The 26252-nt window shown below is 39.2% G+C and overlaps 1 protein-coding gene across 1 annotated transcript in view; it reads left to right on the forward strand.

The window, feature by feature from the left end:
• AHNAK2 (AHNAK nucleoprotein 2) overlaps positions 1 to 26252 on the forward strand; it is a 134016-nt gene that overhangs the window by 74775 nt on the left and 32989 nt on the right. Inside the window, exons 4-7 of the mRNA XM_082275852.1 lie at positions 2274 to 2372; positions 7162 to 7303; positions 7392 to 7570; positions 11083 to 16231. Coding sequence (XP_082131978.1) covers positions 2274 to 2372; positions 7162 to 7303; positions 7392 to 7570; positions 11083 to 16231 — 5569 coding nt within the window. The remainder of the gene's footprint in view (positions 1 to 2273; positions 2373 to 7161; positions 7304 to 7391; positions 7571 to 11082; positions 16232 to 26252) is intronic.

Raw genomic sequence — 26252 nt, forward strand, 5'->3', positions numbered from 1 at the left:
CTTCTTTACTAACTAAAGCCCCTTTCACACTTGCAGACCGTTCAGATCCGCCTGTCAGTTTTTCAGGCGGATCTGAACGGATGCCCCATGCATCTCTATGGGGCATCGGATGTCAGCGGAGACATGTCCGCTGACATCCAATACGATCCAGTCTGTCAAATCCGGACGGATGGAAACCCTATTTTCCATCCGTCTGGCGGATCGGATCGGATGAGAACGGACAGGCGGTCCGTTCTCATCCGATTCCCCCATAGAGAAGAGCGGGGACCTGACAGCTCTGTCTACGCACACAGCGCAGAGACAGAGCTGCCATACGCCTGCTCAGCGGGGGATCGGCGGTTCCTTCCCCCGCTGAGAAAAACTGAGTCCGCCGACGGAGCGGCAATTGTGAAAGGGGCCTAAAGGTAACTTTTTTTTTCTTTTTCCTGATTCACATACACTATATTCCTAAAAGTATTGGGACACCTGCCTTTACATGCACATGAACTTTATGGCATCCCAGTCTCAGTCCGTAGGGTTCAATAGTTGGCCCACCCTTTGCAGCTATAACAGCTTCAACTCTTCTGGGAAGGCTGTCCACAAGGTTTAGGAGTGTGTCTATGGGAATGTTTGACCATTCTTCCAGAAGCGCATTTGTGAGGTCAGGCACTGATGTTGGAAAGAAGGCCTGACTCATAGTCTGCTCTCTAATTCATCCCAAAGGTGTTCTATTGGGTTGAAGTCAGGACTCTGTGCAGGCCAATCAAGTTCCTCCACCCCAAACTCGCTCATCCATGTCTTTATGGACCTTGCTTTGTGCTCTGGTGTGCAGTCATGTTGGAACAGGAAGGGTTGCAAAGGAACCGCTACCCACACTGTGTTTGTGGGCTTCCGTCAGGATGCCGCTTCCTCCAGTCTGAACATAGATATCAGGTATTACAGCCACCCCCCATACAAAACTAAACGGAACAAAGCTTGTATAGAACTGGAACCTTTTATTGAACAAACACACACTGAATATATACAGGGTGGACATCCCCTTCTTGATCAGATTACTCCACCAGGTCAGGTGCCTGATTACATTATCATATGCAGATGAAGTTGTATACAGAAATATAGTTAACCTGAACTAATTATCTAAGGAGCCACCAACACAAAAACAGTATTCTACTTTCCCACCAGTAAATAATAGATGACAGTGATTCAATCAACCTGAGCCAATTAACTAGCAGACTGCCATCACCGAGCTCCTAAAGTACAATACACATTATTATAAGTGTAAACACAAAATCCACAGTAGATAACAGGTGAGTAAATCAGCATATTCAACAATGTGTGGAAGGCAGGTGGTTGAGCTGATGATATTAGCATCTGCTATGAGTCTGCCTGTTTGAAGCAGTCTCTTATTGGCAATAGGCAGCTAGTCCTTTAACATGGATCCTAGGCCTAGAGTCCCAGAGTCTTCATATATTCCTTAAGAGATATTGTGGATAAATATTACTGTTGCATTTCCTGATAAACTGGCTGAAATTTACTAAGTGGGTGGGCTTGTCGTCATCCAACCAACATTTATCGGCTGGAAAATGGAATGTATTACCATATTCAAACAGAAGGTTCAGTTGGGCTTTAATGAATCTGTAAGATAAGGGCTGTTATTGATCTTCTTTCTAGGAGAGCTGGCATGCACTGAGAGTCCCATTCAGACTAAAACCTCATGTACATGGAGGCCTTAGCCACAGGTGCCTTATACAAGCACTTATACAAGTGAATGTAACAGTACATTTGTAAACACAGATATCTTCTGCATTGGCATTTACCTGTGTATACGGAGAACATTGCACACTGCTTTTGCATTTGGGGCAATACATTTTACATGCATGCATAGGAAAATGCGGATGCAAAAGCCATCAGCGTTTATAAGCATACAGCTGTGTACACCCATTCACTTGTATGCTTGGATGTTTACAGCACCTGTGGCTCTACAGGTGCAGGAAAGCTCTGGAAATTTTGTACTTAAAGACTTTTGAGCTTCTAAACATCCATGTGCATAAGGCCTAAGGTCCTGTGTCGATGGACTTTGATGGACAAAAGCAGCATGAGACATTCCAGGGAGCGTTCAAAATTAATTGCAGGTGCAATTGACCTGCTTTCCCATAGACTTGCATGCTAAGAGGAGCAGTTTTGAAGAGAAAACAGGCCCAAAGACACTGGCTCGTGTGTATATTTACAGTATGTGCAACAATTTTCATATTAGTGTGGAAAAAATATTTAAAGCAGTATGCTTGTTTTCACAGGGCAGTTCTATGTATGCAGACTCTGAACATTCCAGCAGTATAAGGAAGACGTCCATTATACGAACCTCACATCCTTTTGCAAAGATGATGGACTCCGATGTACGTACAATTTATAAATTCATGTTCTGAAAGATGTACCATCCGGACCATTAGAGTCACTTTACCCAGCTATAAATTTCTTCTCAATCCAATCAGGTTGTCTGTGGAAAGATGTGTGAGAGTGTTAACTTGCTTCCAAATGTTTTGTGATTAGTAGGGTTGGTGTAAGGTCTTGTATGCACAGGCTTCAGATTATATAAGAGCAATGTGTGCAGACGACTTTTGCAAGGCCTTTGCAATCTCTTTGGATAAGCTTCAAGCAGCTTTCTTGAAGCCTTTAAATGTAAAGAAATAGAGCAGGGTGCCAGATTAGTATGAGTTAAAACCAACATTTTTTATTACAGGCTCACTTACATATAGATATCTTGTGTACTGCTCATGTGGCTGGTGTATTTGTGCAAGGACAGCTTCAGCAATCTGGATGACATCTGTAGGGCACAAGCAGGGACCTGCGGCAAGATGGTCAGCGGTGTCTCAACTAAAACAAGCACTATCAGCGCTCAGTGCCACAGTGAAAAACCCAAAAACTTCACAATGGTGATGAGTGATCGTCTGGGAAGGTAGATGGAAAGGACACACTATCTCTGGCAGCTCCTCGTCAAGGATCTGGTAATCCCCCATAATCATGTAATGGAATAGAGTAGGGTGCCAGATTAGTATGAGTTTAAACCAACACTTTTTTTTACAGACATCCTGTGTACTGCTCAAGTGGCTTGTACAATCGTGCAAGGACAGCTTTAGCAATCTGGATGGACTGGATGACAGCTGTAGGGCACAGGAACGGACCCGCTGCAAGATGGAGTGTTGGCGGCATCTCAAGGCCTGACTCACACAACTGACAGGAGACCAGGAAAAGCAGGAGGGGGCAAGCTGCAATGCGTTTCTGAGGCCCCGCCTCCTTTTTCTAACTACCGCATGTCCCGGTCTCTTGTCAGTGGTGTGAGTCGGGGCTTGAGATGCCACCAACATTCCATCGTGCAGCGGGTCCATTCCTGTGCCCTACAGCTATCATCCAGTCCATCCAGATTGCTAAAGCTGTCCTTGCACGATTGTACAAGCCACTTGAGCAGTACACAGGATGTCTATATTAAGTGAACCTGTAATAAAAAGTGTTGGTTTAAACTCATACTAATCTGGCACCCTGCTCTATTCCATTACATGGTTATGGGGGATTACCAGATCCTTGATGAGGAGCTGCCAGAGATAGTGTGTGTCCTTTCCATCTACCTTCCCAGATGATCACTCATCACCATTGTGAACTTTTTGGGTTTTTCACTGTGGCACTGTGCGCTGATAGTGCTTGTTTTACAAGTTTGTACAGTATTTGGACTTGAAGCCTTTAAAGAAAAGGTTCCCAAACGTATCTGGCCTACCCCCTTTAAAAAAAAAAATAAAAATTACTAAGCGCCCCCTAAGATTCTTTTCTGTATCTACTTTTCCACCAACGACAGGGAAAGATGAAAGGAGATACAGTATCTCACAAAAGTGAGTACACCCCTCCCATTTTTGTAAATATTTTATCTTTTCATGTAACAACGCTGAAGAAATGACACTTTGCTACAATGTAAAGTAGTGAGTATACAGCTTGTATAACAGTGTAAATTTGCTGTCCCCTCAAAATAGCTCAACACACAGCCATTAATGTCTAAACCGCTGGCAACAAAAGTGAGATACCGTATACTTACCCAATCCTCTGCTGCTCTTCACACAAGATAGGTCCCTGCAGCTCCTGCATTCCCATGCTCTGGTGGTCTTGGGTCCTATGGTCATCAAGCTCAGAGCAGCATCCATAGCCCTGCTCTGGACGTGAGGATGCCAGGAACAGTCCACTACTGGATCATGGGGAGCGCCATTTTCCTGGGGAGCAGAGGTTTAGGTAAGTACTGTACAGTATAAGGATTTCTCTTTCCTTGGTCTTTTTTTTTGCCCAGTGTTGGGCTCTTAAACCTGTTGGTGGACTTGGCCCCTGATCGCATATATACCAGTAACTTTTTTTGTGTGTTTATTTGCAAAATCACTATGGCTATGCTACACAGAAGATGGGACGCGTATGAACAGTTTTTCAAAATGTTCTTCTCTTCTTTCTTTTTGCCTCCACCGATCCTCTTATTTTTTCTACAACATGCCCCAGTTGCACCCAAAACTACTACCACCCCGCTGGATCATTTAAGCTCCCCCCAGGGGGCAGTACCGCCCACTTTGGGAAGCACTGGTTTAAAGCAACCTTAGCTCCAGCTTGCAGATGTGCTGCTGGTCAAAAAAGAAAAAATGCAATATGAACTGAATTGAATCTCCTTTGAGAAGAAGCATTTAAAGGGAGAATATGATCACCTTGTGTACAGATATAAATGGTCCAATTATGGTAATTGGAAATGACAAGTGGACACTGAATTTAGGGAAAAGGAGTAGTAATACTCTTGATCCCAGGAATATGCAGTTGCTTTAGGGAAGTAGGAAGGAATTTTTCCCTTATGGAGCAAATTGAACTCTGTTTTATAAGTATTTTTTTTGCCTTCCTCTGGATGAGCTGTGCATTTAGGATTCTATGGATGCAGGTTTAGCATTTAGTTATTTTTTTTATTTGGTAAACTCGATGAAAATGTGTGTATTTTTTTACAACTTATCTATATAACTATTTTTAAGGATGCCTATAGGCCTACAGAGGCTGTTTTATTTATGAAAATACAGTGCTAGTTAAAATGAAAAATTAAAGAATTGAATAAACCCCTGGTTTATATATTACTCTGTTTCCCCCTTTAACTAAATTCATATACTGTATGTGCAATTAGAAAGTGTTTTCAGTGCTTATCCGTCATATATATATATATATATATATATACAGTACATGTGTAAAACAGCAGTTAAAAATTAACCAACTTCATAGAGGTGCTTGGTGCACAACAATTCCACAATCACAACGCTAATGTTATGAAATACAAAACCTCATTATACGTGTATATGAAATCATGAACATGTCCAGTGTTTATAGTCTCTTATTCTCTAAAATAAATGTGCCACAATTTTGAATAATATTTCAAGTGAATCCTCCACCAGCTGCTCAAAGCACTCACTAGAAACTCTGACCCTTAAATGGGTCCCTTGCCCTTTATTACCAGCCAGCTCACTTTTCAAGAGCATTCCAACCACACTAGGTGGAAGTAAAACAAAGCTAGCATATCTTAAAACCATTTATTAAAATTGCATAAAAAAACAAGCATCCATTAAAGGGTAACTCCACTTTCGTGGGGAAAAAAATTGCAAATAAAAAAAAAATAATAATATAGCGTACACAATTGCGACACAAGTCATATTGTAATTGAATGTTATATAAAAATTACCTATTCTTTTCAATCTGCAGCTGTAATTTTCTGAAAATGCAAAGCAATATGGCTACCTGGAGGTGTTCTGTACACAGACTGTGTACCTTCCACACCCCAGAAACATAATTTCCTGCTTGTGTGATTGGCTCACCGATTTTCCCAGAAGTCTGCACTAAGATACAAGTCAGATTGCTGGCATCCCCTGGAACAAAAAAGTAATTTTTGGTGAGATACTCCCAATAGGAACACATCTAAAGGGATGCAGGCCCAGTAGATGTATCATTAGTGAAACCACTCCCATTAGACCCGCTCAGCACAGAGGCACAGAGGAACAAACAATGATTTCTTCAGAATAGCAAAAGGTAGGAATCTGCAACAAAGTTTGTTAAAATCCTTGCAATGTACAGAGATCACCCAGAGGGGAATGTTTTTTTCTAAAAATGGAGTTACGCTCTAAATTCACATTGGCAGGTGCCATTCACGGCACTAAAGAATGCAGGTTTAATAATACATGCAGCGTCAGTTCTTTCTGGTTGCAAACAGGCATTCTCTGCGAGATGATGTCAAGATTGTGGCACATTTCTTTTGGAGAATAAGATTATATGAGCACTGTATATTTCTATGATTTCATATATACATGTATAGCATCAATATTGGGATTGTGGATTTCTTGTGCACAAGGCACCTTTATGAAATTGGTTGATGTTATTGTGGCTAAGTGGTTAGCACATCCACCTAGCAGCACTGGGGTCGTCGGTTTGAATACTAAACACAGCACTACCTGCCTGAAGTTTGCATGTTATCCCTGTGCCTGGGTGGGCTTTCTCCGGGTACTCTGGTTTTCTCCCACACTCCAAAGACATGCTGGTAGGTTGATTAGCTCCTGTCTAAAATGGCCGTAGTATGTATATGTATGAATGTGAGTTAGGGAACCTAGATTGTAAGCTCCTTGAGGGCAGGGACTGATGTGAATGTACGATAAACCGTATATGTACTGTATAAATTGTCTGGGTTATGGAAGTACCTGTAAAAAATAATAAATAAAAAACACTAACTTATTGGTGGTTGTAACTGTATACATGATGGATAAGCACTGATTGCATGTTTTAATTGCACATATATGATTTAGGTTGAAGGTGGAAAACAGAGTAACATATTATCCTAGTGCTTAATTAATTTTTAACTTTAACTACGACTGTACTTTCATATACAGTACATCACATTCAGAATATCAGCAGCTGGGCTGGCCTTTTTAGCATCTCCTGGCACAGACAGTTACAGTATTTGACAAACAGTATCTAAAAGACTGTTTGACTTGAATGCTCAAACAGAAAGGAGAGTAGATGTGGTTTTCCAACCTCCTTGACCAATGATCCCCAACATCAACTCACTAGCCACTCTTCCTATGTCTATGGGTGCCTTTAGAATAAAAATGATTAGATAATTCAATATTTTTTTTTATTTTTCAGGAACCAATGGAGGTGACTTTATGCACCGAAGTGGAACCTAATAGTAAAGGGTTCACTATAACTGGAGGTGGCACAGAAGGCATTACCGTCTCACAAGTCACAAAACAATCTCAACATTCAAATATCTTCTGTATTAAAGAAGGTAACACTATTATTTTTCCTCTTATAGACAAGAATTTTGTTAAAAAAGACAAAAAAAAAATAACATGGTTATTGTCATCACCCTGCAGGAGATCAGCTACTAAGTGCGACAATCTATTTTGACAACATCACATATGAAGATGCAATGAAGATCCTTCAGCATTCTGAGGCGTGCAGAGTGGAGTTCCAGCTGAAGCGTAAGCTGGGAAAAGAAGACAGAGAAAAAATGCAGTCTATTGTACAACTCAAGAAAGAGAAGACAATACAGGTATAGTCCTCTCTGTATTACTTGAGTCGTATTAAGTAAAGATGTAAACCACTACCATATATACATGCATGCATTTAAAGGGGACCTCCATATACAGTATCTCCCAAAAGTGAGTACACCCCTCACATTTTTGTAAATATTTTATTTTATCTTTTCATGTGACAACACTGAAGAAATAACACTTTGCTACAATGTAGTAGTGAGTGTACATCTTGTATAACAGTGTAAATTTGCTGTCCCCTCAAAATAACTCAACACACAGCCATTAATGTCTAAACTGCTGGCAACAAAAGTGAGTACTTCCCTAAATTAAAATGTCCAAATTGGGCCCAAAGTGTCAATATTTTGTTTGGCCACCATTATTTTCCAGCATTGCCTTGACCCTCTTTGGCATGGAGTTTACCAGAGCTTCACAGGTTGCCACTGGAGTCCTCTTCCACTCCTTCATGATGACATCACAGAGCTGGTGGATTTTAGAGACCTTGCCACCCTCCACTTTCCGTTTGAGGGTGCCCCACAGATGCTCAATAGGGTTTAGGTCTGGAGACATGCTTGGCCAATCCATCACCTTTACCTTCACCTACCTTTAGCAAGCAGTGGTTGTCTTGGAGGTGTGTTTGAGGTTGTTATCCTGTTGGAATACTGCCCTGCAGCCCAGTCTCAGAAGGGAGGAGATCATGCTCTGCTTCAGTATGTCACAGTACATGTTGGCATTCATGGTTCCCTCAATGAACTGTAGCTCCCCAGTCCCGGCAGCACTCATGCAGCCCCAGACCATGACACTCCCATCACCATCCTTGACTGTGGGCAAGACACATTTGTCTTTGTACTCCTCACCTGTTTGTCACCACACACGCTTGACGCCATTTGAACCAAAAAAGTTTGAGTAAAGAAAAAAGAACTTGTAAATACATAAAAATAGTCTATTTAAATCATAAAGTATCCAAATAAGTTGAATATGTGACTTAAAATTAAAATTTCCATCTTAAAGCAATAATCAACACATGTGCCGCCATCTCATAGAATCACACTCGCCAGATAACATGTCCTCCAAATTATACGAAGGTCTAATTGCACATTTGGTGTTATGAGGCTCCCGACGATCCCATATATCTTCCAATTTGAACAGACCAGCTGTATATGTCACACACGTATGTTACAGTACATGGACACAGCTTTTAGATACTTGTACTATAAGTCTGATGTATCTGCCTTAACTCAGAAAGTTGGAGTAAGTACCCAAAAGAGAGAAAATAGCTTCACATAGAGTAGTAATGGGAATACAAATATAAAAGCCAAACAAAAACCCACCACTCACATTTTGCAAGTGCATAATTAGCACTATCCTCTCACAAGCATCAGACTACAACTGCTCGGTAGACTCTGGATGAATAACCTTATGTGGGAGGAAGGCTAAAGATTCTCATCCACCACCGTCAATATCCACCAGTAGTGACTCCTTTGTATTTTCCAATTTGTCAAATCGACTATATAAGTCACGGCTGTTAGCTTCCTTTATCATAAGACTGATATATACAACTTTACTTAAGTGATTAAAGTGAGTACCCAAAAAAGAGAAAAAATAGCTTCCCATAGTTTAATAATGTTTTAATAATGCAACCGACAAAGGCAATATGCCAAATGGCGTTGAGCGCTGACGTCAACATATACACCCGTGGCTGTCTCTGTAGGTCTACTGGCATTTTTGGATGGTGTGAGTTCCACTGACATTTTTAAAATGTGAGTGATTTTATTTTAGGTTTTATGCTTTAAGAAAAAAACAATAATACTTTAATGTATGATATGTTGTTTTGAGTAGCTGCTTTTGGTTTACTTTACGTTTTCATCTTTTTGTTATTTAGGCTCAGTGTTTTTATTGGTTACCAACCATAAAGTTGTGGCTGCATTTGTTTTCTTTCTTTCTTTAGTCTTTTTTTCCTTTATTTTCACCTGGTGATCCAGTCATTAATGCACTTCTTATCTTAGAGTGTTTCCACTTTGGGTGAACGTGCTCTAAAACAGGATCAACAGGTGGAAATAAATGGAAGAAAATCATTAAAAAGAAAACGAATGCAGTCATCATATTTAAGAATTGGTAAGCCGCCGTATAATAATTTTTTGTTTATGGATATAATACCACTTTTAAATTGCAGACAATTATATATTTGTAAATAATATTTAGATTAGCCCAACTACAGGTCTTTGACTTTTTCACTTCTTCAGATAGATCACAGCAATAATATATTGGGGCCATTATGATTCAAGTTACCATAGCAGACTTTAAAAGACAGTAGTTGATAAAGCCATACTAAACCCATCACAAAACTACTTCTCTTCTGCCCTTTTAGGAGAGTATCTACATTGCATGCATTAGGCATGCTAAATCAAGGCCCATAAAAAGTGGTTTTACATTTGAGATAGTTCTTCCCAAATATCTATCTACTCCTTTACAAATAATCCTTAAGAATTATTAATTCTGCATAAAACTTAGGAAATGAATAAAAGTGACCATGTATGAAACAGGTGAAAAGGGTAATTGTTGACCCATTTACACCAAGCTCACACATACTGTACATGCCTTTTTATGGAAGTGGGCCTTCTTCTGAGGTGCCACAGGTTTGTGCTGGAAGCGACTGGGAACCAGAAGGACTGGCTTTCGATCGCTTGATCACTGTGATAGCCTGTGATTTGTTATCACAGTGATCACTCAGTGAAACCCGTACCTGTACAGTTTTTCCCCTCTGAATGGAGAAAAAGATACATTGGATTTTTTTTCTCCTAGTCAGAGGAGAAAAGTAGAAACATAATAAAAAGTGGGTGTAAAAATAAATACATGTAAAATAGCCAGATCAGGGCTTGATCTAAGTTAGAGTCTCGGTCAAGGTCATGGCCAAAGGTCAGGGTCAGTGTGTTTTAGGATTTAAAAAAAGTTTTGTTTTTTAGTGTTAGTATGAGTGTGTTTTGTAGGGTTAAAAAAATGTCCATTCACCATTGTTTCTAGGCTATTTGGGTACAAACAACAAAAAATACTTATGTGCTATAGTAGGAGAATTTATTTCAAGGGTATTTATGTTGGTGGGTCATTGTAACTGCAAGAAGTTTACAGCTAAATTTAGAAAAAATATTTATATATTTTTCTTTTTTTTTAATTTTGGGCCAGTTTTTATAGTTACAGTACATAGTCTGGTTAAAAAAAAAGTCCATCCAGTTCAACCAATAATGTTTCCTTTGATAATAAAAAATCAGTATATATCAATTACCATTCGTTACCAAATAAGCACCCAATTTGTCCTGAAAAAAAGGTATAATTTACCTGGATAAACTTAAGTAGTTGTGATATGCAGTTTTACTAACACATGCCAAAGTAAACCCGGTTTAGGGGTTTGAGATTTGTTTTACCTCCAGACATGAGTCCAATGGGAAGTCTTGCATGTATTGTATGTGTAATAACCACATATGCCTTTAAATTGACTGTAACCTAATAACAGCGATTCTGATCTTTTGCCTGTTAGGATAAGGATGATTCTACCATAATATCTGAAAAGTCTGAAGAACAAACAGTCCGAAAAAGAGAACATAAGAAAAAACGTTCAAAAAAAGACAGGCTTTCCTGGCCTAAATTTCAGTCCTTGACCAATACTAAGTTTTTAGGCCATCGGCGATCTCAAAGTACATCAGAGACTAATGAAGATGAAAGTCTAGACATTTCTTCAAAAGTCACAGAGGCTAACTTGTATGATGATGAAATATTTGTCACAGAAAAAGAAAAGCAATATCAACAAGAGTTGTCAGGAAACACTATTCACAGTCAGACAGCAACATTAAACAATCAGGTGATTGAAATGAAAAACAGAAAAGGACCTCCTGATAGGTCAAAAGAGAAGAGAAGCTTGGACAGCAGCATAAACGTTAGTGTAGAACATCATGATACTCCAAAAACACAGATGAAAAAAGGCTTGTCACTACACTCCACAATCTCTTCATCTAGTAGAGAGACTGCAAGTTTGGAAAGGAAAAACTTACATCCAGATGTTGAAGTAATAATTGTTAAAGAAAAAAATCTACCATCACCCTGCAAGGTGTCACCAATTCAAAGGCGATATGAAAGGGCATCAAAGGAAAACATTGCAACAGCTGCAACTGAAATACCAATAACACAATTAACCACAAAAGAAGAGTTTCTAAGACCTACTGAGACAAATAAAGGCCAGCCTGAAATTTCTGATGACGCTTCAAGCCCCACCACAGAAGAACCATCAGGATTCAAACAGAGGAAAAGCAAAAAGAAGAAGAAACAGTTGGAAAAATCCACAGAGCTTTTTCAAGCACAGAAAGGAACCCTATATGGCCCAATCAGCATGGATGCACACAAAGAACATTACACAGGTACCTATGAAACCCAGTTCAACATAGACAGACGAGAAAAAGTAAGTACTGACTTTTCTTCTTTGCAAAAACCTGACCATGGAGATGTTTTCGTTGATATAAACTCAGTTGCTTTTGGTGTCAAAGAATTGCCGTATGACTCTGACATTAAACTTCAACTGCCCATTTTCAAAGGGCCCTCATTTGGTGTCTCACAGCAGGAAGATTCTGATCTTACATTCATAGAGTCTTCTATCAAAGAAAAACCCCCTGATCAACAGTCGGAGGTGTTAGGTTGGAAACTGCAAATGCCTATTATAAAAATGCCCAAGCTACCTAAACTTTACAGAAAATCAGTTAGATCTGAAAGTGAAGATCAATTAGATGCTGCAAATTTGTACATGCTTAAAAACGACTCATCTGTAGATCTTGATGGCCATATATTGCCACAAACATATGTAAATGAAGATCAATCTGTAGACAAAATTGGAATTAAGAAACTGAGATCAAAAATGTCTGTTTCAACAGTGGAGGGACAATTTCCAGTAGATGAATCAATCCCATTTTCTGTACAAATGGGTCCAAGCAAAAGTCAGACTGTTAGAACTGATGCAGATCAAAAAGTCTTATTTACACAAGCAAATGTAAAAACTGATGATAAGGTAAACATTCCATCAGTAAATATCCAAAAAACTGATTTTTATAAAAGTAAACCTGAAGCAGATGATAATTATATACAAAATCAGACCCAAGAAATAGTTCTGACAGGTGAGACAGGAACATTTGACGCAAAGTCATTTGATGTTAAAATTAGAAAGCCAATTGCTTCTGGAAGTGCTTTTCAAAGATCTGAAGAAAAAAAATCAACCACAGATATTTCTTCAAAGCAGATTATTTCTGTAGAAGAAATCACTGAAGGTCAGGAAACGGGCGGTACCAGTGTAGCTTTAGATTATAAAATAAAATCTGCAGATGCAGAAGATGAACACAAGGAAAGTTTGTTAAGAATGCCCAGGTTTAAACTTCCTTCTTTTGGTTCACTTACAAAAAGAGCAACCTATTATACAGATGGTAAGATGGAAGTCAAAGAAGATTATGTGGACATCAGAGACGAAGATAGCAAGATAAAAAACCTAGATGACAAAGATAGTGACCTTAAAGATTTACCTACTGACAACATACAAAGTGCAGAAAATAAAACAAAAATGAAATTACCAAAAATTGGGGTTTCCCTTCCAAAATTTAAAGGGCAAAGGGGACACTATACTGTATCAACAAATGTACAATATGCAAATAATGAGCTAGAATATGAAAAATTTCAAACAATGTCAGAGGATTTTAAAAGAGAAAGTAAGATAAATGTTTTAAACACCAATAAACAAGACATATTGCCTGATATTGCTACTGATTTAACAAATGTGCAAAGAGAGAAAAGGAAGACCACCTTGCCTTATTTTCAAATGCCAAAGCTAGGGCTGGCAAAATTAGGTGGTGAAAATCTTGAAGAAACTAGTAACATAATTTCAGAGACAACAGAAAGTGCAGGTGAGGAGGACATGTCAGAAATTTCAAATTTGGATACTTTACAAGTGGAACCAAGAGGGAACACAGATTCAAAAAGCTGGAAAATGCAAAGACCTTTTACAAAAATTCCAAAGTTTAGCACATCTGAGAAAATGAAAGCAGACGTGTCAACCAGTCATCAAACTGAAGATGGCATTGATGGCAAAAAATATACAGAAGAAGAGAAATTTAATGTTCAGTTAATAACTGAAGCAGAAATTTCCAGCACAGATAAAGCAGCGTCTGAATCCCAGGAGTTTCCAGACACACAAGAAGTTAACAAGAGAACTGAATTAACATCTGAAGACAGTGATATAGAAAAGTTTGGTAGCCCATTCAAACTGCCATCTGTAAAACTACCATCATTCAGTATGAGTGGTCTAAGGGGCAGACTAAGCTGTGAAGAAACTGATATGGAAAAGTTGCATCCTGTGCTAGAACAGACTAACAATGACATCAATCTGAAAGACCTAAAAGTAATTAAAAGCAAAAAGAAAAAGAAGAAGATACTAAAAACAAAGACAGGGAAAGAGGCTTCCCATAAAGAAAATCTGGATGTTTCTGAGACTAAAATGGAGGACCGATCAACTCCTGTATCAGCAGATATAGATGACACATTGGAAAAAGAAAAATCTGGGCTTGGTGTGGTAATGAAGCAAAGTGTGAAAGTTAAGATGCCAAAGGTAGAGCTATATAGACCATTTAAAGCAGAGGTAACACCTGATATGCAAAATGTTGACGACATATCAGTTTTAAAAATAGACGGTGATTTAGAATGTGAGTTAGTCAAAGTGGCCGATAGGGAACTTATTGAAAAATCATTAACAAGAACATATATTAGTACAGGTTTACCTGAAATTCAGGATGGAAACATTTATACTGATGATAAAGATATGAAGCAAAGTAAAATTGAAGTAAAAACACAAGTTGAGGCAAAGCTTGGTGAGTCAGAGAATGAGAAAGAAAATTACATTGAACAAAAACCTAAACCAGATAAAACTAAAAAGTCTAAAAAGAAGTCTAAAAAAGTTTCTCAGTCAAAAAAATCTGACGTTCAAATGCCTAAAAAGCATGAGGAATCTGACAGTTCTGCAGAAACACAGTCTGATGATGTGACAGTGGGAGACACGCCAGACGAAGACAGAGGTGTCCCCGAAGCAGAATACAGGTTTTCAGAGGTATCAAAAAGCAAAGGTTACCTTGCCAAAATCAAAATGCCTAAACTGGAACTTTTAGGAACTTCAAGAAAATCTAAACAAGCTTTGAAACATACTGAAGACATACATGTAGAACAGACAACAATAGAGACAGAACCTGCCCACAGTCAAATTCTTGACACTGAAAAATTTGAAAATATATTCATGGAAAATATTATTGACTTAACTGGCAATGAGGAATACAGTGGAACTTGGGATAAAGATTTTTCAAATAAAATAGAATTTCCAAATTATCAAATGCAGACTATTAGTTTGAATATCACTGAAAACACAGAGGGACAATCTAGTGGAATTATTGATCAGGGAAATTCAAAAATGGACTTGTCATCATTAGATGCAAGTGGAGAAACCAGTGGTGACCAAGAAACTTTGCAGTTGAATTTAAAAAAAAATAAAACATCCACTAGTTTGAAATTTCAATTACCTTCTATTAAAATACCTAGTTTTGGGAGAAAAGGGGACAAAAACAAAATTGGTGAAACAGTAACAGACATTGAAGCAAGTAAAGAAAGCACAGCATTGCAAGACACAGCTGTTAAAACTAAAGAATTTATCCAACATATACAGGAGGAAGAAGGGACATCTAGAAGGAATATACCCACAATTAAAATTGCTGAGACAGCATTTCAGAAATCCACAAAAGATATTTCAACCATGAAAACAGAAATAACAGCATACGAAGCTGAGCAAGAAGAAACCAAAGATAATGCAGACATGGCAGATATGAAAGCAGAGAATTCAGTGTCTGGGGGAGAAGTAAAAGCTCCAAAAACAGAAACAGAATCGGACAGTTGGAAGCTTCCAACATTCAGACTGCCAACATTTTCATTATTTGACTCAACTGCGGTAAGAGCAGAAGATGTGTCCAAAGAAATCTCCCCTGAAGCTGAAAGTAAGATAACTGAGACAGAGATGATCACAGAGGCTGAAACCACTAAATCTGATGAAAGGGAAATAGATGAGTCAAAAGCAAAGTTAAAAGAAAGTTTTTCTGACACCAAAACTTTGGTTGAGGGTGCACTGCTACAGGGTCAAGAGAAAATCCTAGAGAAAATGGAAAGTGCTTGGAAAGCTTCACAACTGTCATTTGAAGTTCCAGTCCTAGGCAGAGCAGAACAAACTGACAGTATTGCTTCCAAAACGATCTATGTCACTGCTGATATTGACAGGCATGAGTTAGATGTTCTCACAGTAGAAGACAAGGAAGAGGAAGAGCCTAAGTACTTGGAATCTGCAATTGAAATGCCCAAAACCAAAGCAGCCAAAACTGGAACAACGAGAGTAGTTGTGGAGAAGGAATACACTGAAGAGGAAAAATCTGAGGCTTCTAAGCAGTTGCCAATACCTCAAGAGACTCACACAGATAAGAAACTGACAGTTGAGGAGGATGAAGTAGTAACAGAGGATGTTGATAAGGAATCAACTACAGAAGGTACAAAAGTAAAGGGCAAAGTCAAAAAGCACAGGAAAAAGATTACAAATGTTGAGAAAACCATTACAACTGTAAAGACGGCTGGTGTAGAAGCCATCTCTTCTATGCTTGAGCCTCACCTAACCACCCCTGAAACTAAGATAGTAGCCAAAGAGGGTGAAGTAAAGGAAGTTTGTCCAAAAACTCAAGTCACTGTGTCAGTTTGGGAAGAGCAGGTACAAGTCAGCACACCAACAACTGAAACCACCACTGTAGAACAAGCAGTTAAAGCTGAAGAGAGTGTTGAGAAAGTAGAGACTGTAGAAGATGTCTTCACGGCCTTTACTGAAGTGACAACTACCACAGAAGAGGAAAAAGAAAAGTCATTTGGATGGAAGTTGCCCACATTCAAAATTCCACTCTTTAGTGCTACAGATGTTACAACAGAATCTTCTGTGGATGAGCCCAGAGAAGCAGCTCCACAAATTGTTGCTGAGACAGCACTTCAGAAATCCACAGAAGAAATTTCAACAGTGAAAGCAGAAATAACAAGATACGAAGCAGAGAAAGAGAAAACCAAAGATAATGTAGACACTGCTGATACAATAGCAGACATTTCAGTGTCTGAAGGAAAAGAGAAAACTAAAGAAGCAGAAACAGAATCAGAGGGTTGGAGGCTTCCATCATTCAGGCTGCCAAAACTGTCATTATTTGGCACATCTGAAGTAAAAGCAGAAGTTTCATCCACAGAACTCTCTCCAAAAGGTGAAAGTAAAATAATTGAGACACAGGTGGTTTTAAAATCTGCATCCCCTACAAAAGAAATAGCAGAGTCAATAACTAAGTCAGAAAAAATTGTTTTCATTACCAAAACTAGCGTGGAGAGCTCACTGTTAGAGGGCCAAGAGAAAAGCCTAGAGGAAGTTCAAACAGAACAAAGTGACATTATTGTTTCCAAAACTCTCTTTGACATTGTTAATATTGAAAGGCATGAGTTAGTCACAGATGTTCTTACAGCACAGGAGAGAGAAAACGCAGAGCCTGTGCATTTGGAATCTGCAATTGAAACGCCCTCAACTGAAGCAGCCAAATCTGAGACAATGGAAGTAGTTGTGCAGAAGGAATTTACTGAAGAGGAAAAGTCTGAGGCTTCTAAGCAATTGCCAATACCTCCAGAGACTGACACAGATAAGAAACTAAAATTTGAGGTGAACGAAATAGTAACAAAGGAAATTAAGACTATAGTAAAAGAGGGTGACCTAAAGGAAGTTTCTCCACAAACTCAAGTCACTGTGTCAGTTTATGAAGAGCAGATACAAGTCAGCACACCGCCAACTAAAACCATCACGGATGAAGTAGTAGTTAAAGCTGAAGAAGGTGTCTCCACCGTCCTTACCAAAATTGCATCGATAGTAGCAGAAGAGGAAGAGAGGTCATTTGTATCTAAATTTACCACATTTAAAATTCCACTCTTTAGTGCTACAGACATTACCACAGAATCTTCTGTGGATGAGCCCAGAGAAGCAGTTCCACAAACTGTTGCTAAGACAGCATTTCAGATATCCACAGAAGACGTTTCAACAGTGAATGCAGAAATAACAGCATATGAATCAGAGAAAGAGGAAACCAAAGATATTGCAGACACATCAGATACACTATCAGAGATTTCAGTGTCTGCAGAAAAAGTGAAAACTCCAAAAGAAGTAACAGAATCAGAAGGTTGGAAGCTTCCATCATTCAGGCTGCCAAAACCTTCATTATTTGGCACATCTGAGGTGAAAGCAGAAGGTTCCCCCAAAGAAATCTCTCCAGAAGGTGAAAGAAAAATAAGTGAGAAAGACGTGGTCATAGAATATACTTCCTCTACAAGTAAAATAGCTGAGTCAATACCAAAATCAGAAGAATGTGTTTTCCTTACTGAAACGAGTGTGGAGAGCATACTGGTAGAGGGCCAAGAGAAAAGCCTAGAGGATGTGCAAAAAGAACAAAGTGACATTATTGTTTCAAAAGCAACTGCTGAAATCTTTGATATTGACATGCATGAGTTGGTCACATACATTCTTACAGCACAGGAGAGAGAAGAAGCAGAGCATGTGCATTTGAAATCTGCAATTGAAACACCCTCAATGGTAGCAACGGAATCTGAGACAAAGGAAGCATTTGCAGAAAAGGAATACATTGAAGAGGAAAAGTCTGAGGCTTCTCAGCAGTTGCCAATACCGCAAGAGACTGAAACAGATAAGAAACTGAAAGTTGAGATGGATGAAACTGTACCAGAGGATGTTGATTTTGATAAAGAATCCCCTACAGAAAGCATGAAAGTAAAGGGCAAAGCCAAAAAGCACAGGAAAAAGAGTACAAAGATTGAGAAAACCATCACAACTTTAAAGACAGCTTGTGTAGAAACCATTTCTCCTGCTCTTGAGCTTCACCTAAACACCCCTGAAATTAGGAGTGTAGCGGAAAAGGGTGAAGCAAAGGAAGTTTCTCCACAAACTCAAGTCATTGTTTCAGTTTCTGAAGAACAGGTACAAGTCAGCAAACCAACAACTGAAACCACCACGGGAGAAGTAGCAGTTAAAGCTAAAGAAGGTGTTGAGAAAGCAGAGACTGTAGAGGATGTCTCCATGGTCCTTACTGAAGTGACAACTACAGTAGTAGAGGAGGAAGAAAGGTCATTTGGATGGAAGTTGCCCACATTTAAAATTCCACTCTTTAGTGCCACAGACGTTACAACAGAATCTTCTGTGGATGCGCCCAGAGAAGCCGCTCCACGAACAGTTGCTAAGACAGCACTTCAGAAATCCACAGAAGAAATTTCAACAGTGAAAGCAGAAATAACAACATACAAAGCAGAGAAAAAGGAAACTAAAGATAATGTAGACACAGTAGATAAAATAACAGATATTTCAGTGTCTGAGGAAAAAGGGAAAACTCCAGAAAAAGAAACAGAATCAGAGGATTGGAAGCTTCCATCATTCAGTCTGCCAAAACTGTCAATATTTGGCACATCTAAAGTAAAAGCAGAAGGTTCCTCCAAAGAAATCTCTCCAGAAGGTGAAATTAAAATAACTAAGAAAGAAATGGTCATAGAATCTACATCCACTACAAGTGAAATAGCTGAGTCAATAACAAAACCCAAAGAATTTGTTTACATCACTGAAAGTAGCGTGGAGAGCATACTGGTAGAGGGCCAAAAGAAAAGCCTAGAGGAAGTGCCAACAGAACAAAGTGACATTATTGTTTTGAAAGCTACTTCTGAAATCGTTGATCTTGACAGGCATGAGTTAGTCACATATGTCTTTACAGCGCAGGAGAGAGAAGAAGCAGAGTCTATGCATTTGGAATCTACAATTGAAACACCCTCAACCAAAACAGCCAAATCTGAGACAATGGAAGTAGTTGTGGAGAAGGAATACATGGAAGAGGAAAAGTCTGAGGCTTCTGAGCAGTTGCCAATACCTCAAGAAACTGACACAGAAAAGAAACTAAAAGTTGAGGTGGATGAAATAGTAACAGAGGATGTATATGTTGATAATGAAGCATCTACTGAAGGCATTGAAGTAAAGGGCAAAGTCAAAAAGCACAGGAAAAAGATTACAAAGGTTGAGAAATCCATCACAACTGTAAAGACGGCTGGTGTGGATGCCATTTCTCCTACGCTTGAGCTTCACCTAACTACCCCTGAGATTAGGACTGTAGTGGAAGAGGGTGAAGTAAAGGAAATTTCTCCAAAAACTCAAGTCACTGTGTCAGTTTATGAAGGGCAGGTCAGCACACCCACAAGTAAAACCACCACGGTTGAAGAAGCAGTTAAAGGGGGAAAAGGTGTAGAGAAAGCAAAGACTGTAGAAGATGTCTCTATGGTCCTTACAGAAGTAACATCTACAGAAGCAGAAGAGGAAGAAAGGTCATTCGGATTTAAATTGCCCACATTCAAAATTCCACTCTTTAGTTCTACAGACGCTACAACAAAATCTTCTGTGGATGAGCCCAGAGAAGCAGCTCCACAAATTGTTGCTGAGACAGCACTTCAGAAATCCAAAGAAGAAATTTCAACAGTGAAAGCAGAAATAAAAGCATACAAAGCAGAGGAAGAGGAAACCAAAGATAATGTCGACACATCAGATACAATAACAGAGATTTCAGTGTCTGAAGAAAAAGTGGAAACTCCAGAAGAAGAAACAGAATCAGAGGGTTGGAGGCTTCCATCATTCAGGCTGCCAAAACTTTCATTATTTGGCACATCTGAGATTAAAGCAAAAGGTTCCACCAAAGAAATCTCTCCAGAAATGAAAAGTAAAATACATGAGACAGAGATGTTTATAGAATCTTCTTCTGCTACAAGTAAAATAGCTGAGTCAATAACAAAATCAGAAGAATGTGTTTTCATCACTGAAACGAGTGTGGAGAGCATACTGGTAGAGGGCCAAGAGAAAAGGCTAGAGGATGTGCCAATAGAACAAAGTGACATTATTGTGTCCAAAGCTACATCTGAAATCGTTGATATTGACATGCATGAGTTAGTCAAAGACGTTCTTACAGCACAGGAGAGAGAAGAAGCAGAGCCTGTGCATTTGGAATCTGCAATTGAAACGCCCTCAACTGAAGCAGCTGAATCTCAGACAATGGAAGTAGTTGGAGAAAAGGAATATTTTGAAGAGGAAAAATCTGAGACTTCTGAGCAGTTGCTAGTACTTCAAGAGACTGACACAAATAAGAAACTGGAAGTTGAGGTCGATGAAATTGTAACAGAGGATGTTGATGTTGATAAGGAATCACCTACAGATGGCATTAAAATAAAGGGCAAAGCCAAAAAGCAGAGGAAAAGGATTACAAAGGTTGAGAAATCCATCAGAACTGTAAAGACGGCTGGTGTAGATACCATTTCTCCTACGCTTCAGCTTCACCTAACCACCCCTGAAATTATGACTGTAGCGGAAGAGAGTGAAGTAAAGGAAATGTCTCCAAAGACTCAAGTCACTGTGTCAGTTTATGAAGAGCAGATCAGCACACCCACAACTAAAACCACCACGGTGGAAGAAGTAGTTAGAGCTGAAGAAGGTGTACAGAAAACAGAGATTGTAGAAGATGTCTTCATGGTCCTTACCAAAATGACATCTACAGCAGCAGAAGAGGAAGAAAGGTCATTTGGATTTAAATTGCCCACATTCAAAATTCCACTCTTTAGCTCTACAGACGCTACAAGAAAATCTTCTGTGGATGAGCCCAGAGAAGCAGCTCAACAAATTGTTGCTGAAATAGCACTTCAGAAATCCAAAGAAGAAATTTCAACAGTGAAAGCACAAATAACAACATACAAAACAGAGAAAGAGGAATCCAAAGATAATGTAGACACAGCAGATAAAATAACAGAGATTTCAGTGTCTGAAGAAAAGGTGAAAACTCCAGAAGAAGAAACAGAATCAGAGGGTTGGAGGCTTCCATCATCATCATTCAGGCTGCCAAAACTTTCATTATTTGGCACATCTGAGATTAAAGCAAAAGGATCCACCAAAGAAATCTCTACAGAATTGAAAAGTAAAATACATGAGACAGAGACGTTTATAGAATCTACTTCTGCTACAAGTAAAATAGCTGAGTCAATAACAATATCAGAAGAATGTGTTTTCATCACTGAAACAAGTGTGGAGAGCATACTGGTAGAGGGCCAAGAGAAAAGGCTAGAGGATGTGCCAACAGAACAAAGTGACATTATTGTTTCCAAAGCTACATCTGCAATCATTGATATTGACATGCATGAGTTAGTCACAGACGTTCTTACAGCACAGGAGAGAGAAGAAGCAGAGCATGTGCATTTGGAATCTGCAATTGAAACGCCCTCAACTGAAGCAGCTGAATCTGAGACAATGGAAGTAGTTGCAGAAAAGGAATGTATTGAAGAGGAAAAGTCTGAGGCTTCTGAGCAGTTGCTAATACCTCAAGAGACTGACACAAATAAGAAACTGGAAGTTGAGGTGGATGAAATTGTAACAGAGGATGTTGATGTTGATAAGGAATCACCTACAGATGGCATTAAAGTGAAGGGCAAAGCCAAAAAGCAGAGGAAAAAGATTACAAAGGTTGAGAAATCCATCAAAACTGTAAAGACTGCGGGTGTAGATACCATTTCTCCTACACTTGAGCTTCACCTAACCATCCCTGAGATTAGTACTGTAGTGGAAGAAAGTGAAGTAAAGGAAATTTCTCCAAAAACTCAAGTCACTGTGTCAGTTTATGAAGAGCAGATCAGCACACCCACAACTAAAACCACCATGGTGGAGGAAGCAGTTAGAGCTGAAGAAGGTGTAGAGAAAGCAGAGATTGTAGAAGATGTCTCCTTGGTCCTGACCGAAGTGACATCTACAGTAGCAAAAGAGGAAGGAAGGTCATTCGGATTTAAATTGCCCACATTCAAAATTCCACTCTTTAGTGCTACAGATGTTACAACAAAATCTTCTGTGGATGAGCCCAGAGAAGCAGCTCCACAAATTGTTGCTGAGACAGCACTTCAAAAATCCAAAGAAGAAATTTCAACAGTGAAAGCAGAAATAACAACATACAAAACAGAGAAAGAGGAAACAAAAGATAATGTCGACACATCAGATACAATAACAGAGGTTTCATTGTCTGAAGAAAAAGTGAAAACTCCAGAAGAAGAAACAGAATCAGAGGGTTGGAGGCTTCCATCATTCAAGCTGCCAAAACATTCATTATTTGGCACATCTGAGATTAAAGCAAAAGGTTCCACCAAAGAATTCTCTCCGGAAATGGAAAGTAAAATACCTGAGACAGAGATGTTTAGAGAATCTACTTCCACTACAAGTAAAATAGCTGAGTCAATAACAATATCAGAAGAATGTGTTTTCATCACTGAAACGAGTGTGGAGAGTATACTGGTAGAGGGCCAAGAGAAAAGACTAGAGGATGTGCCAACAGAGCAAAGTGACATTATTGTGTCCAAAGCTACATCTGAAATCGTTGATATTGACGTGCATGAGTTAGTCACAGACGTTCTTACAGCACAGGAGAGAGAAGAAGCAGAGCCTGTGCATTTGGAATCTGCAATTGAAATGCCCTCAACTGAAGCAGCCGAATCTGAGACAATGGAAGTAGTTGCAGAAAAGGAATGTATTGAAGAGGAAAAGTCTGAGGCTTCTGAGCAGTTGCTAATACCTCAAGAGACTGACACAAATAAGAAACTGGAAGTTGAGGTGGATGAAATTGTAACAGAGGATGTTGATGTTGATAAGGAATCACCTACAGATGGCATTAAAGTGAAGGGCAAAGCCAAAAAGCAGAGGAAAAAGATTACAAAGGTTGAGAAATCCATCAAAACTGTAAAGCCTGTGGGTGTAGATACCATTTCTCCTACACTTGAGCTTCACCTAACCACCCCTGAAATTACGACTGTAGTGGAAGAGGGTGAAGTAAAGGAAATTTTTCCAAAAACTCAAGTCACTGTGTCAGTTTATGAAGAGCAGATCAGCACACCAACAACTAAAACCACCATGGGGGAGGAAGCAGTTAGAGCTGAAGAAGGTGTAGAGAAAGCAGAGATTGTAGAAGATGTCTCCATGGTCCTGACCGAAGTGACATCTACAGTAGCAAAAGAGGAAGGAAGGTCATTCGGATTTAAATTGCCCACATTCAAAATTCCACTCTTTAGTGCTACAGATGTTACCACAAAATCTTCTGTGGATGAGCCCAGAGAAGCAGCTCCACAAATTGTTGCTGAGATAGCACTTCAGAAATCCAAAGAAGAAATTTCAACAGTGAAAGCAGAAATAACAACATACAAAACAGAGAAAGAGGAAACCAAAGATAATGTCGACACATCAGATAAAATAACAGAGATTTCAGTGTTTGAAGAAAAAGTGAAAACTCCAGAAGAAGAAACAGAATCAGAGGGTTGGAGGCTTCCATCATTCAAGCTGCCAAAACATTCATTATTTGGCAAATCTGAGATTAAAGCAAAAGGTTCCACCAAAGAATTCTCTCCCGAAATGGAAAGTAAAATACCTGAGACAGAGATGTTTATAGAATCTACTTCCACTACAAGTAAAATAGCTGAGTCAATAACAATATCAGAAGAATGTGTTTTCATCACTGAAACGAGTGTGGAGAGCATACTGGTAGAGGGCCAAGAGAAAAGGCTAGAGGATGTGCCAACAGAACAAAGTGACATTATTGTTTCCAAAGCTACATCTGAAATCGTTGATATTGACATGCATGAGTTAGTCACAGATGTTCTTACAGCAAAGGAGAGAGAAGAAGCAGAGCCTGTGCATTTGGAATCTGCAATTGAAACGCCCTCAACTGAAGCAGCTGAATCTGAGACAATGGAAGTAGTTGCAGAAAAGGAATGTATTGAAGAGGAAAAGTCTGAGGCTTCTGAGCAGTTGCTAATACCTCAAGAGACTGACACAAATAAGAAACTGGAAGTTGAGGTGGATGAAATTGTAACAGAGGATGTTAATGTTGATAAGGAATCACCTACAGATGGCATTAAAATAAAAGGCAAAGCCAAAAAGCAGAGGAAAAAGCTTACAAAGGTTGAGAAATCCATCACAACTGTAAAGACAGCTGGTGTAGATACCATTTCTCCTACGCTTGAGCTTCACCTAACCACCCCTGAAATTATGACTGTAGTGGAAGAGGGTGAAGTAAAGGAAATTTCTCCAAAAACTCAAGTCACTGTGTCAGTTTATGAAGAGCAGGTCAGCACACCCACAACTAAAACCACCACGGTTGAAGAAGCAGTTAGAGCTGAAGAAGGTGTAGAAAAAGCAGAGATTGTAGAAGATGTCTCCATGGTCCTTACCGAAGTGACATCTACAGCAGCAGAAGAGGAAGAAAGGTCATTCGGATTTAAATTGCCCACATTCAAAATTCCACTCTTTAGTTCTACAGATGTTACAACAAAATCTTCTGTGGATGATCCAAGAGAAGCAGCTCCACAAATTGTTGCCGAAATAGCACTTCAGAAATCCAAAGAAGAAATTTCAACAGTGAAAACAGAAAAAAAAGCATACAAAACAGAGAAAGAGGAAACCAAAGATAATGTAGACACATCAGATACAGTAACAGAGATTTCAGTGTCTGAAGAAAAAGTGAAAACTCCAGAAGAAGAAACAGAATCAGAGGGTTGGAGGCTGCCATCATTCAAGCTGCCAAAACTTTCATTATTTGGCACATCTGAGATTAAAGCAAAAGGTTCCACCAAAGAATTTTCTCCGGAAATGGAAAGTAAAATACCTGAGAGAGAGATGTTTATAGAATCTACTTCCGCTACAAGTAAAATAGCTGAGTCAATAACAAAATCAGAAGAATGTGTTTTCATCACTGAAACGAGTGTGGACAGCATACTGGTAGAGGGCCAGGAGAAAAGGCTAGAGGATGTGCCAACAGAAAAAAGTGACATTATTGTTTCCAAAGCTACATCTGAAATCGTTGATATTGACATGCATGAGTTAGTCACAGACGTTCTTACAGCACAGGAGAGAGAAGATGCAGAGCCTGTGCATTTGGAATCTGCAATTGAAACATCCTCAATTGAAGCAGCTGAATCTCAGACAATGGAATTAGTTGCAGAAAAGGAATATATTGAAGAGGAAAAATCTGAGACTTATGAGCAGTTGCTAATACCTCAAGAGACTGACACAAATAGGAAACTGGAAGTTGAGGTGGATAAAATTGTAACAGAGGATGTTGATGTTGATAAGGAATCACCTACAGATGGCATTAAAATAACGGGCAAAGCCAAAAAGCAGAGGAAAAAGATTAGAAAGGTTGAGAAATCCATCACAACTGTAAATACTGCGGGTGTGGATACCATTTCTCCTACGCTTGAGCTTCACCTAACCACCCCTGAAATTATGACTGTAGCGGAAGAGGGTGAAGTAAAGGAAATTTCTCCAAAAACTCAAGTCACTGTGTCAGTTTATGAAGGGCAGGTCAGCACACCCACAACTAAAACCACCACGGTAGAAGAAGCAGTTAGAGCTGAAGAAGGTGTAGAGAAAGCAGAGATTGTAGAAGATGCCTCCATTGTCCTTACCAAAGTGACATCTACAGCAGCAGAAGAGGAAGAAAGGTCATTTGGATTTAAATTGCCCACATTCAA

The sequence above is a fragment of the Pelophylax lessonae genome (genome assembly GCF_965119305.1).
Source record: "Pelophylax lessonae genome assembly, chromosome: 13".
NCBI classification, from domain to species: Eukaryota; Metazoa; Chordata; class Amphibia; order Anura; family Ranidae; genus Pelophylax; species Pelophylax lessonae.